Genomic DNA, 12,624 nt, shown 5'->3' on the forward strand with positions numbered 1-12,624 from the left:
TACACTGTTGGAGAATAAACTCTTTCCCTACAGATATGTTATTGGGTAGCCAAACCTACTACTTTAAATGTCAGGGGAAAAAAGGGGAACCATTTTACTTTACAGGGGACTCTTTCCTGTCATTGATTGATTGATTGCTATGTGGCTTGCGGGATCTTAGTTCCCCGACCAGGGGTCAAACGCATGCCTCCTGCAGTGGAAGCACAGAGTCCCAACCACTGGACCACCAGGGAAGTCCCTTCTGTCTTTTATATATTTATTTATTTATTTTGCGGTATGCGGGCCTCTCACTGTTGTGGCCTCTCCCGTTGCGGAGCTCCGGACGTGCAGGCTCAGCGGCCATGGCTCACGGGCCCAGCCGCTCCGCGGCATGTGGGATCTTCCCGGACCGGGGCACGAACCCGTGTCCCCTGCATCAGCCGGTGGCCTCTCAACCACTGTGCCACCAGGGAAGCCCCCTCCTGTCTTTTAAAACAGTGGATATGATATGAACTTCAGTACTGACCTTTTATTGGCATACTTTGTGCTCCTAGGCTGTGTAGGTTTACTGTTAATGCTTTTGACTTTTTATCAGCTTTTTTGTTTTGTCTTTTTCCTTGATATTAACAGATGGGAAAAAAAAGAGAAAAGTAGATGTTTTAAATTTAAAATCATAGTCAGGGAGGAGATATCAACCTATTGGTCTCTGCCTGGCCTATAGGAATGCATTGGTGGCCTTTCAGGCCAGGAGGGCTGTTGGAGATGCAGAGCCTCTGCTTTGTGGCTGGCGTCTTTACCTGTTTCCTGGGTATTGTTAAATGTGAATCCCAACGGAACAGTCTGAAAAAGACGAACAGCCACTACAGCAGTATCCCTGGGCACCAAGGATGGTCAGCCGCTTATCCTCCCGTGGAAACTGGGGGGGACCACTGGGCAGAGAAGAGGTTGTGCCCTTTCACTCTCTGGCAATAAACTGGTCTCTGGAGATGACTAAAATTATAGTAGATAAAAAATCTAGACAGGTGTTACTTGAAGATACCAGCACCAGTCAGCTAAGGGTTGTTAAGCACACTTTGTCGTTTAGAAACTGGTGATGTCATTTACTTGTGCAGGAAGACTGAGTTGGAATACAGTGTCGCATACCTCTACAAATTTTTACAGGAAAACCAGGGCATAACGCAAAAATCTTTTGAAGGTGATAAAGAAAATGTATTCTACGAGATCAAACTGAAGCTACTACCTCAGTTCAGGACAAGGTGACAGCTCCCATGGTACCACTTCTTCTGTAGGGCGAGAGCGTTCTTCCAGTTCCAGATTAGGGGCTGTGGGCATCCCCCCTGAAAGAATGTGGTCCAGTTGCGGCCAATGATGCTCTCTACCTTTGCTTCATGTCTTCCAGACAGAGAGGGGAATCATTTTCTTTCTTAGAACCCTAGGTTCATGAGGATTTCGAGCCCTTTCATTAAAAAGAAAATGAAAGGCGATGGGGAGCCTGATATGAGCCTGTCGTTAGTTGTACACCAGTGTAGAAACACCCAAACTTTACATGAGGATATCAGGGCTGTGGCCATGAAGCCAGACAAGATGGATATGCCCATTGGCATCATCTCTTAGGAGTTGCTGCATGACTGTGAGATTGCAGCCCTGGAGTGTTTTTATTGTCTGGTCATAGAATCACTGAAAACACCATGTTGTGTTACGGTTGTGGCCTGGGCATTTTCCTGAAAGCTGACATGCCATAACTGCTTCCCAGTTGCCAGTGGCTATAACATCCCATCCTGATTTCTACTGGATCCACAACTGCCCTAGTTAATGCAGTGCAATTTCATGCAATGAAGTCAATCATAGAACAGACAGTAGTCAAGAACTAAGTGTCAGGGCAGGCACAGACGTGGCTTCGGAGTATTGGAGGTCAGTGACAGATTGCTTCAAAACCTACCCAATTGTAAACATTTTAAGGGCATTTTTATAGTTCCCCTCTCGAGGGAAACTGGACATCTCTACATTAGATGCTCTGGTGTGACTTGTGGAGCTTTTCCTTCTGAGTGAGACCCTTTCCATTCGCCTGGAAGGCCACATCCCATGTTCCTCATGTGTAAATTGAGCTCCAGTCCCCTGATGCCTTTGAGACTGTGGGTCCCCAGGCAGGTGGGTGAGTGTGGTAGGCAGGACAGGTCACGGTCTTGAGGGAGGGGGTGGTGTGTGTGTGCGTGTGTATGTGTGTGGTAGTGCCTCTGTCCCATGATGTTCTGGTCTTACTGTGTGCATCTGTGGAGCAGGCCCTTCTGGCTGAGACTGTGGAAAGCACGTGAACGGTGCATAAGGGACCAGTTCCGGCTGCTGCGATGCTGGAAGCCATCCGTCTGTATGGCCATTGCTTCCTCTATTCCTTGCCCTTGTCCTGTCCTTCTGTGTTAGGTTTGCCATGTCATCTGGGATAATACTAGAGATCACCTGTTATGCTTGTTAGTAAAACTTGTAACTTTTTTCTTCTTCTCATGAAAATGACTTTCAGTTGTCTTGCTCATGATATAAACTCCGAGAAGCAGAACTCTTGGTGGCATTCTAGTAAACAAGCTATGTTTGTTTAAGAAAAATTCTGTTTAAAAATAGAATAAAAACAGTGAGTAAGAGCATGCTGTCTCCTGACTGAAAAACAAATTTTAGTGAATGAACTTTGGCATTTATTTAAATAACTTTGGCAGTTATTCAAATTTCCCCCCCCACATTCTCAAACTACTTATTTTGACTAAAGTTGCTATGTGAATGACATCATTGTTGATGCTCATCTAGTAATATGCGCTACCATCTGATTTTTAAGCATACCTATAAATATGTTTATAAGAAACTATACATATATGAAATAAAGGAAGATAATTGAACAGTAGCTATAGATACATGAATATACATAATTTGTTCGAGTTTGTAGGGATGGAAAAGACGGTATAGTTCCTGTTTTTCATAGCTAGTATATAATCATGGTGTGATTTGTGTGAAAGCAAAAAATTGAGTAGTTTCTCGATTTACTTTGTATGTATATCTTCTCTTCCAGCTAGAAGGAGTCTGTATTCAGGAGGAAGTAATCCCAGAAAAGGAAGAACAGGCAGAGCAAGATGTGTAGCTCTGTGGCCGCCAAGTTGTGGTTTTTGACAGATCGTCGAATCAGGGAAGACTATCCCCAAAAAGAGATCTTACGAGCATTAAAGGCCAAATGTTGTGAGGAGGAACTGGACTTTAGGGCTGTGGTGATGGATGAGGTGGTGCTAACAGTCGAGCAAGGAAACCTGGGTAAGTCTACAGTTAAGTAATTTCTTTGCATTTTTACTTAGAATTTGGTGACTCTGCGTATTTTAGGAATAATTAGGGCAAAGGATTTGTTAATAGCCTTATTATTACTAAGTATCATCTAGTCTAAAAATCTAGTATATTTTATGGAAGAAATGGCAACACCGGTATTTGTTAAATCCCTTATTGTATTATTTAGGAAATAGTTGGGAGGGAAATTAAAGATAACCTACTAGTTTTCTTCCATTATTGTTTTCTATTTTTAAAATGCCTTGTTTATAAGGTGCCTCTATGGGGGAATTTGTACCCCATCAGGGTCCTTTTAGTAAATTGATCAAAATCCATATGTAATTCTCTTTTTTCTTTATAAGATGCTTTATATGTGTGGTGTTAAATACAGCTTTTCTTTCTGGATAAAAGTGTCCAAATGATTTGACTTAATTGGTGATAAGTATTTTTAATATTTTCAGTAGTTCATATTGTTTTCAGATTACTAGGGGAAGATATTTTGGAAATGTGTAGAAATTCTTTAGGACTGACTTGCAGGAATCTTTAAGCTCTGTAAAAGGATTTGTTACAGTTAAATTGGTCCTTTCTATTAGGGAGAGGTGGTTATTGTGAGAATTAATAATGCAGAGTCCAGATCTGCTTTTAAGGTAATTTCACTCATGGGCTTATTTCAGCTTTTCTGTCTCTGTCTCTTTTGACCTAATGCATCCTTAAGAGCCATTTATGCCACAAAATTCTGTTGCTTTTTTCCCCCCAAGCCACAGCTATTCTGACTTCTACTTCTTACTGTCCTGGGTCAGGATCTTAGGGCCCCAAATTTTAATGCTGCAGCAGCCCTTTATGTCTTTTTCAAAAGTCTTTCCTTTCTAGCCCTTTCTCATTCATTAAACACTACTTTTATCATCTTAACATGATAAAACCTTCAGAAACTCTCTACTTCCCTATAACATTAAATCTAATCTTAAAGACTTTTCATTGATGCATGTCCCATAAATCCAGGAGTTTCTAGGTTTTTTTTTTTACATTTCGCATATTTTGAATTATTTAAATCTCATACCATCTTGTAAGGAAGGTAATATTATCATTTTACAGGTGAGGAAACAGACTCTTGAAGAATTAAGTGGATAAATTAGAATAAAATTCCTCTTCTCACATATTGTTAACTCTGCTGTAAATGCTGCAGATAGACCATTTGTCCAACCTTGTCTCTTATTAGTCTGTATTGTTTGCCTTGGGTCAGTACGTTCACTATGAAAGCTCAATGTCATTTATGCTCATTGCTGTTTCTTTGTCTTTGCTCATATATTTCAGTACACCTTAATATTTCTGGACCACAGTTAACTGTGGTAACTGTGGATAAGGGGACTGCTGCATTCTCCTATAATATTTTTTATTTCTGTAGAATCGGTAGTAATGTTCCCCCTTTGATTTCCGAGTTTAGTAACTTGAGTCTTCCCTCTTTTTCTCAGTCCATCTAGATAAAGTTTTGCTGATTTTATTGATGTCTCCTGTATTAGTGTCTTCTTTTGTGTTTGGTTGACATTTTTGTAGAAATCTTTACGTTCCTTTTATTTCCTTTTGTGTATATTTCATTTGCTTTTTGCGTTTACCACGGGGATTACATTTAACATCCTTATGTTATACTACTCTAATTTGAATTTATACCAGCCAAACTTCAGTAACATGCAAACACTCTGCTCCTTTACCACTCTGTCTCCACCCCTTTCATTTGTTGATGTCACAAAATTACACCTTTATTCATTTTGTGGCCAAAAATATAAACTGATAATCCTTTTAAATGCACCAGTCTCTTAAGTTATATAGAAAACAGGAGTTGGAGTTACAAACGAAAGTTATAGCAATACTAGCTTTTATACTAATGATCGTTTATTTTTTCTTGAATTATATTGATCTCTAAATTCTGAAGTACAGTTACAAACTATTGTTACAGTAATGTTAGCTTTTCTAATTGCCCATTTATTTACCTTTATTGAGATATTTATTTTTCCATACGAATTTGAGTTACTGGTAGATGTCCTTTCATTTCACCTTACAGGTTCACGAACTCCTTCAACTTTTGCTTTTCTGTGAATGTCTTAAATTCTCCCTCTTTTTTTTTTTTTTAACCTCTTTATTGTAGTATAATTGCTTTACAATGGTATGTTAGTTTCTGCTTTATAACAAAGTGGATCAGTTATACACATACGTATGTTCCCATATCTCTTCCCTCTTGCATCTCCCTCCCTCCCACCCTCCTATCCCACCCCTCTAGGTGGTCAAAAAGCACTGAGTTGATCTCCCTGTGCTATGCAGCTGCTTCCCACTAGCTATCTATTTTACGTTTGGTAGTGTATATATGTCCATGCCACTCTCTCACTTTGTCAACAGCTTACCCTTCCCCCTCCCCATATCCTCAAGTCCATTCTCTAGTAGGTCTGTGTCTTTATTCCCGTCTTGCCCCTAGGTTCTTCATGACCTTTTTTTTTTCTTAGATTCCATATATATGTGTTAGCCAAGTTGTGGTTTTTGACAGATCGTCGAAACGTTATTTGTTTTTCTCTTTCTGACTTACTTCACTCTGTATGACAGACTCTAGGTCCCTCCACCTCACTACAAATAACTCAATTTTGTTTCTTTTTATGGCTGAGTAATATTCCATTGTATATATGTGCCACATCTTCTTTATCCATTCATCTGTTGATGGACACTTAGGTTGCTTCCATGTCCTGGCTATTGTAAATAGAGCTGCAATGAACATTTTGGTACATGATTTGTTCTAGTTCTGTGAAAAATGCCAGTGGTAGTTTCTACCTCTTTTTTGAATTAGAGTTTTGCTGGATGTAGGAGTTTTGGTTGGCAGTTTTTCTTTTAGCACTGTGAATGTATTAGACCCCTGTCTTCTGGTCTCCAAAGTTTCTGATGAGAAATCTGCTGATAATTTTATTGAGGATCCATAGAATGTGATGGTTTGCTTCTGTCTTGCTTCTTTCAAAATTCTCTCTTTGTCCTGGGTTTTGAAAGTTTTAGTGTATCAACATGTGTCTGTTTGAGTTCATAAGGTGGAGACTGTTGAGCTTCTTACGTGTTTATATTCATGTCTTTCATCAAATTTGGGAGGTTTTCAGTCACTATTTCATCAAATATTATCTCTGCACAACGCCCCCCCCGCCCCCGCCTGCCTCCCCGCCCCAACCTTCCTGGGACTCCCACAATGTGTAAGTTCACTGATTCTTCTGTCTGCTCATATCTGCTTTGAATCTCTCTAAGTGAATTCTCATTTCTGTTATTGTACCTTTCAGCTCCAGAATTACTTATTGGTTTCTTTTTTATGTTTTCTGTCTACTGGTATTAACATTTTATTCACACATTGTTTCTTTGACTTTCTTCACATCTTTCTTTAGTTCTTTGAGCATCTTTAAGGTAGTTTCTTTTAATGTCTTTGTCTAATCTCTCTGCCATTAGTTAGGACTTCAGGAATGGTATCTGGTGATTTATTTCATTCCTTTTAGTGGCCATACTTTCTTGGTTTTTCTCTATGCCTTGTGAGTTTTTGTTGAATTCTGTACATTTGACTCTAATGTGGAAACTCTGGAAATCAGTCTCCCCCTTCCCCAGGGTTTGCTGTTTTTTGTTTACTGTTTTTGTTGTTTTGATTGTCATAGGCTGTCTCTGTACCTCAGATCAGCCTAAGGTGCAATCTTAATGTCTTCTAAGGTCTTTTCTGAACCTTTGCCTAGGCACTTGCAGTCACTTTTAAAATTTTCCCCATATTTGCAGTTGAATGTCCTAGAGTTTAGTGTATGGCTTCTGAGAGGGGAAAAATGACAAGGGACAAAGGGGCAAAGAGGATATTTGAAGAAATAAATAAGTCCCCTGGAAGTGACTTCAGCTGGAAGGGGAGGGGCTTGTAAAAGTGGGAGGAGTGGTACAACAAAAATGGCTACTGGCCTCTTTGTCTGCACCTCTGATCAGAAGCTGCATCCAGCCATCAGAGCAGAGATGCCGGATATTTGGAGGGCAGCGTCCTTATAGACCACCCTGACTCCTGCAAGGCATGTCAGCTGCTCCAGAACCAAGTGCAGTATTGCTAAAGAATGGGGGATGGGTAGTTGCTACTTTTCTAGAGCTGAAATTGATGAAAATTAACTGCACTTACCATGCCAGTATTTTCCTTCATTATCCTTCAACGGATTGACAATGCATTTGTTGTTTAGGTGGCGAGACAGAGTCCTGATGCTCCCTACTCCTCCATCTTCCCGGAATCCTCTCTGTACTCTTTTTTTTTTTTTTTTTTTTTTTTTTTTTTTTGGCCCCGGGCCCCCCCCCCCCGGGGGCCCCCCACACTGCTGTGGCCTCTCCCGTCGGGAGCACAGGCTCCAGACGCGCAGGCTCAGTGGCCATGGCTCACAGGCCCAGCCGTTCCGTGGCATGTGGGATCTTCCCAGACCGGGGCATGAACCCGTGTCCCCTGCATCGGCAGGCGGACTCTCAACCACTGCACCACCAGGGAAGCCCCTGTACTCATTTTTAATTGGTGTGTGTCTCTTTTTGTTTTGTAGTCTTGTATTATATTCTGGGGAAAAGTCTCTTACCGGATACATGTACTGTGAATATCTTCTCTCACTCTGTGGCTTGCCTTTTTTACTCTGTTAATGGCATCTTCTGGTCAGTGAAAGTTTTTAAATTTAATTAAGTATGGTTTATTTTTTCATTAGTGCTTCTGTGTCCCAGTTAAGAAAATGTATGTGCCCAGGAGTCCTTATTTTGAGATACATGTTGAAAACCTACTTCATAAAATACAACATTGTTAAGTGAAATTATTGTTAGGAAAAAGGGCGTATCCTATTATCTAAGGGGAGGATGGGTATGTGACTGTAACTTTTGCTGGTTTAAAAAATAGTTAATAGAAGGATAAATCATAATTTTCTAAGTGTGGTTACCTTTAGGGAAAAGAAAGGGTTCAAGAGGACAGGGATGCGCTAGACTACTGTGACTCTCACAAGGTTGAAAGTAGGTGATGGTACATTGGATTCATTATAGTATTTTTATTTTCTGTTTAGGAGTTTTCTTAATAAAATTAAAATAAATGGAGAGAACGTTTGAACTGATGAAAATTTTTGACTCAAGGATAGAAGGAGAAAGTTTGGAATTTAATCATTTTTGGTATGGCACTTTGATGAGATTATAGGTTGTTTCTTGCTCAAGTTAACTAGAGATATTTTAATTGCTTACAAATCAAATAACGTTCCCCGTGACAGAAATTAATTCCAGAGAGCATATTGCCAAAAATAGATACTCAGAGACATGGTTACTTGGCATAGATAGGGCAGAAATCAATTAATACTACCTTTTTTATTTCAGAGTGGGAATCTCATAACCCATGGTACACAGTGGTGAAACTGGTAATTAAGTAATTACTTTTATTCACTTGGAATCATGGTCTTTTTGAAGATTAAGCCTTGGAATCTGTTAGGTACTGCCACAGGAAACTTTTTTTAAAGAGTATGAGGGATTTGGAAACCTGATACTGAATGGCCTTCTGAAGGCATTGGGGAACTTAAAGCAAAGGAATGATGAGGAGCTCAAATCTCTAAATTCTTCCTTCAAGGCAAGTAACAAAATTCAGGGGCTTTCCAGTATTTAGGATTATAGGTCTAACCTAACCATTAGAGTATATTCTTGTTGAAAGGAGTCTTCCAGCTGTCATGCTGCTAGGGCTTTGGAGGGAATTCATGTGATATAATGAAAACAGCTTCTGCTTTAGAACTAGTTCGATCTAGCTATCCTGGCTGATTTAGTTTTTAAACTAAACTCTTTTGCAGTTGGTCAGACTGGTTGTCTTGATACTGCTAAATTAAGTCTGCTGGTAAATTCTCTCCTTGACAAGTAGAGAAATTTCTAGATATCATGTAGTTAGGTCACCTGCTCTCGATTGCCAAAAGGAGGTTAGAGCAGACTGATATAAATGTCTTTAACCTGGAGCCACTGTTGAAAAGTTTACTCTTTTTCAAAGTGGACAGGGGGCTTCCCCGGTGGCGCAGTGGTTTAGAGTCTGCCTGCCGATGCAGGGGACATGGGTTCGTGCCCCGGTCCAGGAAGATCCCACATGCCGTGGAGCGGCTGGGCCCGTGAGCCGTGGCCGCTGAGCCTGTGCGTCCGGAGCCTGTGCTCCACAACGGGAGAGGCCACAATGGTGAGAGGCCCGCGAACCGCAAAAACAAAACAAAAGAGAAAACCAAAGTGGATAGGCACTTGACATTTAAAGGACATCACAAAGATACTTTGCTTACACTCTCCCCTTTTTTACATTAGTCTGTTGCTGGGAGACTGCTGTAACTTTTTATGGCTGGCTTCATTAATAGCGACCTAAATGATACATTTCCCCAGTTTTCTTCTATATAGTTTTCTTTTAAACTATTTCAGTATAGATTGCTATCTTATGGGGGAAGAAAATGTAATTTTGGTTAGATAATAACATTTCATATTTGGATAATAGAAAAAAATTCATAAAGTTTTCATGTTAGCAAAATAGAAATATGTCTTCTTGCTTCTAATACTGAGACCTTATGCATCAGTTATCAAATAAATCAAGTTTGCTTGGGAGTTGAGAAAAAAAAGATGAAGAATCAACAGCTACCACATGGGCCGTCAGCCTACCCCAACCCACCATTGTAAACTAAGAGTAATTGATAGCCACTAACAATTATTAACTACTTACTGTGTGCCAATCTTTATCAAATACTTAACATGCACTTTCCCCCATCATCCTCCTCAAAACTTTTTAAGTGGGGCTAGGACTTTATCCCAAGGCTCAGAGTATCTTAAAATAGATGCTCAGTGTTTTTGAATGAATAAAAGAATGAGTGGATAAGTGGATGAGTCCTTTAAGGGTATTTTATCTTTTTATCACTTTCATGAAGTATTTTCTTCTGAGCCATTTTTTTCTATCTATGGAAAAGGTAAAGAGAATGTACTCAAACATGCAGAGCTTGAATGCCAGCATTTATAAAATGAATTAGAATTATTTAGCTAGTGGCATCACATTTTCTCTACATTTGATATGTCCTACCTGCTTTTTGGGGTAGGGTCAGTTGTCTTGACCCCCAGATTCTGTATTTTTTAAAGGTACTTAGAGCAGAAGCTAGCCAGTCATTACCTTCAATAAAAGATGTTTTTAAAACAGAGAGTCGTAATCTGACTTTCCTCATCTCTTTCTCCTTTTCTCTCTCTTTTTTTCAAACACATGATGGTCAGCTGCAAAGTGGCATTGCTCAGTGTTAATGAGGCACACTGTTATAGTAGACTTCCTTTTGTTTCTTTCGGTACCACTGATGGACCTGGGAAAGGAATTTTATTGGTTCCTTATCGTTCCCCAAAGAGCATACCATTGAACAGAAAAATTTTCTTGCTACCTGGGATTAATAGTGAGATAAGGCTTGGAAACAAATTGGACAGGAAAAGGATTGCTGAGGATGTTAAACAGGGGTAGTTTGATAGGAAACATAAAATATATCTTAGTAGGAAGCAGGTAAGCAGATAGAAAAGGCATGTATATCCTCAAAAGAATGGATTCTTTTATTCTTGTTTTTGATATTTGATAACTTAGATGTATGAGTTCTAACCCAGCCTTAATAAAGACTTTTTAGTGTTGTATATAACTCTTTGGAGATTTATCTGACCCTTGGTACTGTAAATTTCCATTACCAGTTGTCCTATTCTCCTCAAAATTTGGGTAATTACTTTTCATCCTACATTTTTGGGACCTGGTGGGGGAAACTAGCCAGTGATTTTTTTAAGGTGATAACTTTTAAAATATTCATTTATTTATCCCCCCTGCCTGCGTCGGGTCTTAGCTGCGGCACATGGGATCTTCATTGAGGCATGCGGGATCTTGCCTTATGGCGCGCAGGCTCTTCTTTGCAGCGTGCGGGCTTCTCTCTAGTTGTGACATGTGGGCTCCGGAGCGCATGGGCTCTGTAGTTTGCGGCACTTGAGCTTTCTTGTTGAGATGCGAGAGCTCAATAGTTGGGGTGCGCAGGCTTAGTTGCTGCGCGGCATGTAGGACCTTAGTTTCCCGACCATGGATCGAACCCGCGTCCCGTGCATTGGAAGGCGGATTCTTTACCACTGGACCACCAGGGAAGTCCCAAGCCAGTGATTTTTTTTTTTTTTTTTTTTTTTTTTTTAAACGGGCTCAAGTCAGGATCACAGCCTCCATGGAAAAGTTACAAAGCCCTTCAGCTACAAGCGACCCCCACCCCCCAAACTTCATCTGCTCTGTGTCCCCAGCAGGTCTGGGCAGCTCTGGTGCCCGAGGTCACCTGGGAGAGCTGCAGAGAGGAGCCAGCACCCCATCGGAAAAACTGTACCGGTGAGCGAGACCTTGATTTATCCCAAGTGAAGCCAGTAGTCAACAGCAAAACCCAGAGATTTTGAAACTGGGATGACCAGCATCAGTTCTCCTTAGAGAATACTTAAGAATTTGATACGTCTTGGATTCTCCCCTCCAAATCGGGTTTTCATTAAGAATTTTAAACGAAGAGAAAAGCTGAAAGACTAGAATTATGAACAGGTATATTCTTGCTACCTAGATTGAGTGTTCAGTAGTAACCCCCGTCATAGTTCTTTAATATCTCTTTCTCCTAGTATGTATAAACATTATGTACATTACACACAGCTTTTTGAGAGAGTCATTATCTTTTGAATACAAGTAGCTATCTTAATGTTCACCCCTAAATATTTCAGTATCTGAGGCCAAAAAATAAGGATGTTGTTCCCTATCAGCCAACACAATTAGCATGCCTAAGAAAAGTAAACTCTTTAATATCATCTCATATATACACTAGAATCAGATTGTCGCAGTTGATTCCAAAATACCTTTTTCAGTTATTTTCAAATCAGGCTCTATAAGGTTCATGCATTGTATTTGGATATAATGTCTACTTAGTCTTTCTAACTCTAGACGTTCTTCCCATCTTTATTTCTAAAGTGACATCAACTTTTTGAAGTGATCAGAACAATGTCTCATGTCCTGGATTTGTGTGATAGTTTTCTTGTGATGTCTGCCTCCTGAAGCTTCCTGTGAGTTGGCATGATTAGATAGAGTTCATGTGTTTTGTGCACACAGTTACCTCTTAGTTGACCATGGATACTTCACAGTGCGTTCTTCCAGGAGGCCCAAAATGATAGTCTGTGCCACTGTCCAGGATAAGTTTGATCACTGGGACAGGTAGTGTCTGCATGGTCTGTTAGAAAAATCTATTTTTATCTTTTGCCTAGCAATTCTTTGATATTTTGGCACTATACAGATATCCCATCCACCTTTCCTTATAATGATTATTATTATTATTA

General features: G+C 40.1%; 1 protein-coding gene across 6 annotated transcripts in view; it reads left to right on the plus strand.

The window, feature by feature from the left end:
- The window catches only part of RIMKLB (ribosomal modification protein rimK like family member B), a 150,562-nt gene that overhangs the window by 88,382 nt on the left and 49,556 nt on the right, over nucleotides 1–12,624 (plus strand). For all 6 annotated transcript variants that reach the window (XM_024733275.1, XM_024733277.1, XM_024733271.1 and 3 more), the window contains one exon: nucleotides 3,032–3,267. In XM_024733275.1, coding sequence (XP_024589043.1) covers nucleotides 3,093–3,267 — 175 coding nt within the window. In that variant the 5' untranslated portion in view covers nucleotides 3,032–3,092. The remainder of the gene's footprint in view (nucleotides 1–3,031; nucleotides 3,268–12,624) is intronic.

The sequence above is a fragment of the Neophocaena asiaeorientalis genome, unplaced genomic scaffold (assembly GCF_003031525.2).
Source record: "Neophocaena asiaeorientalis asiaeorientalis breed wild unplaced genomic scaffold, Neophocaena_asiaeorientalis_V1.1 scaffold150, whole genome shotgun sequence".
Taxonomy (NCBI): domain Eukaryota; kingdom Metazoa; phylum Chordata; class Mammalia; order Artiodactyla; family Phocoenidae; genus Neophocaena; species Neophocaena asiaeorientalis.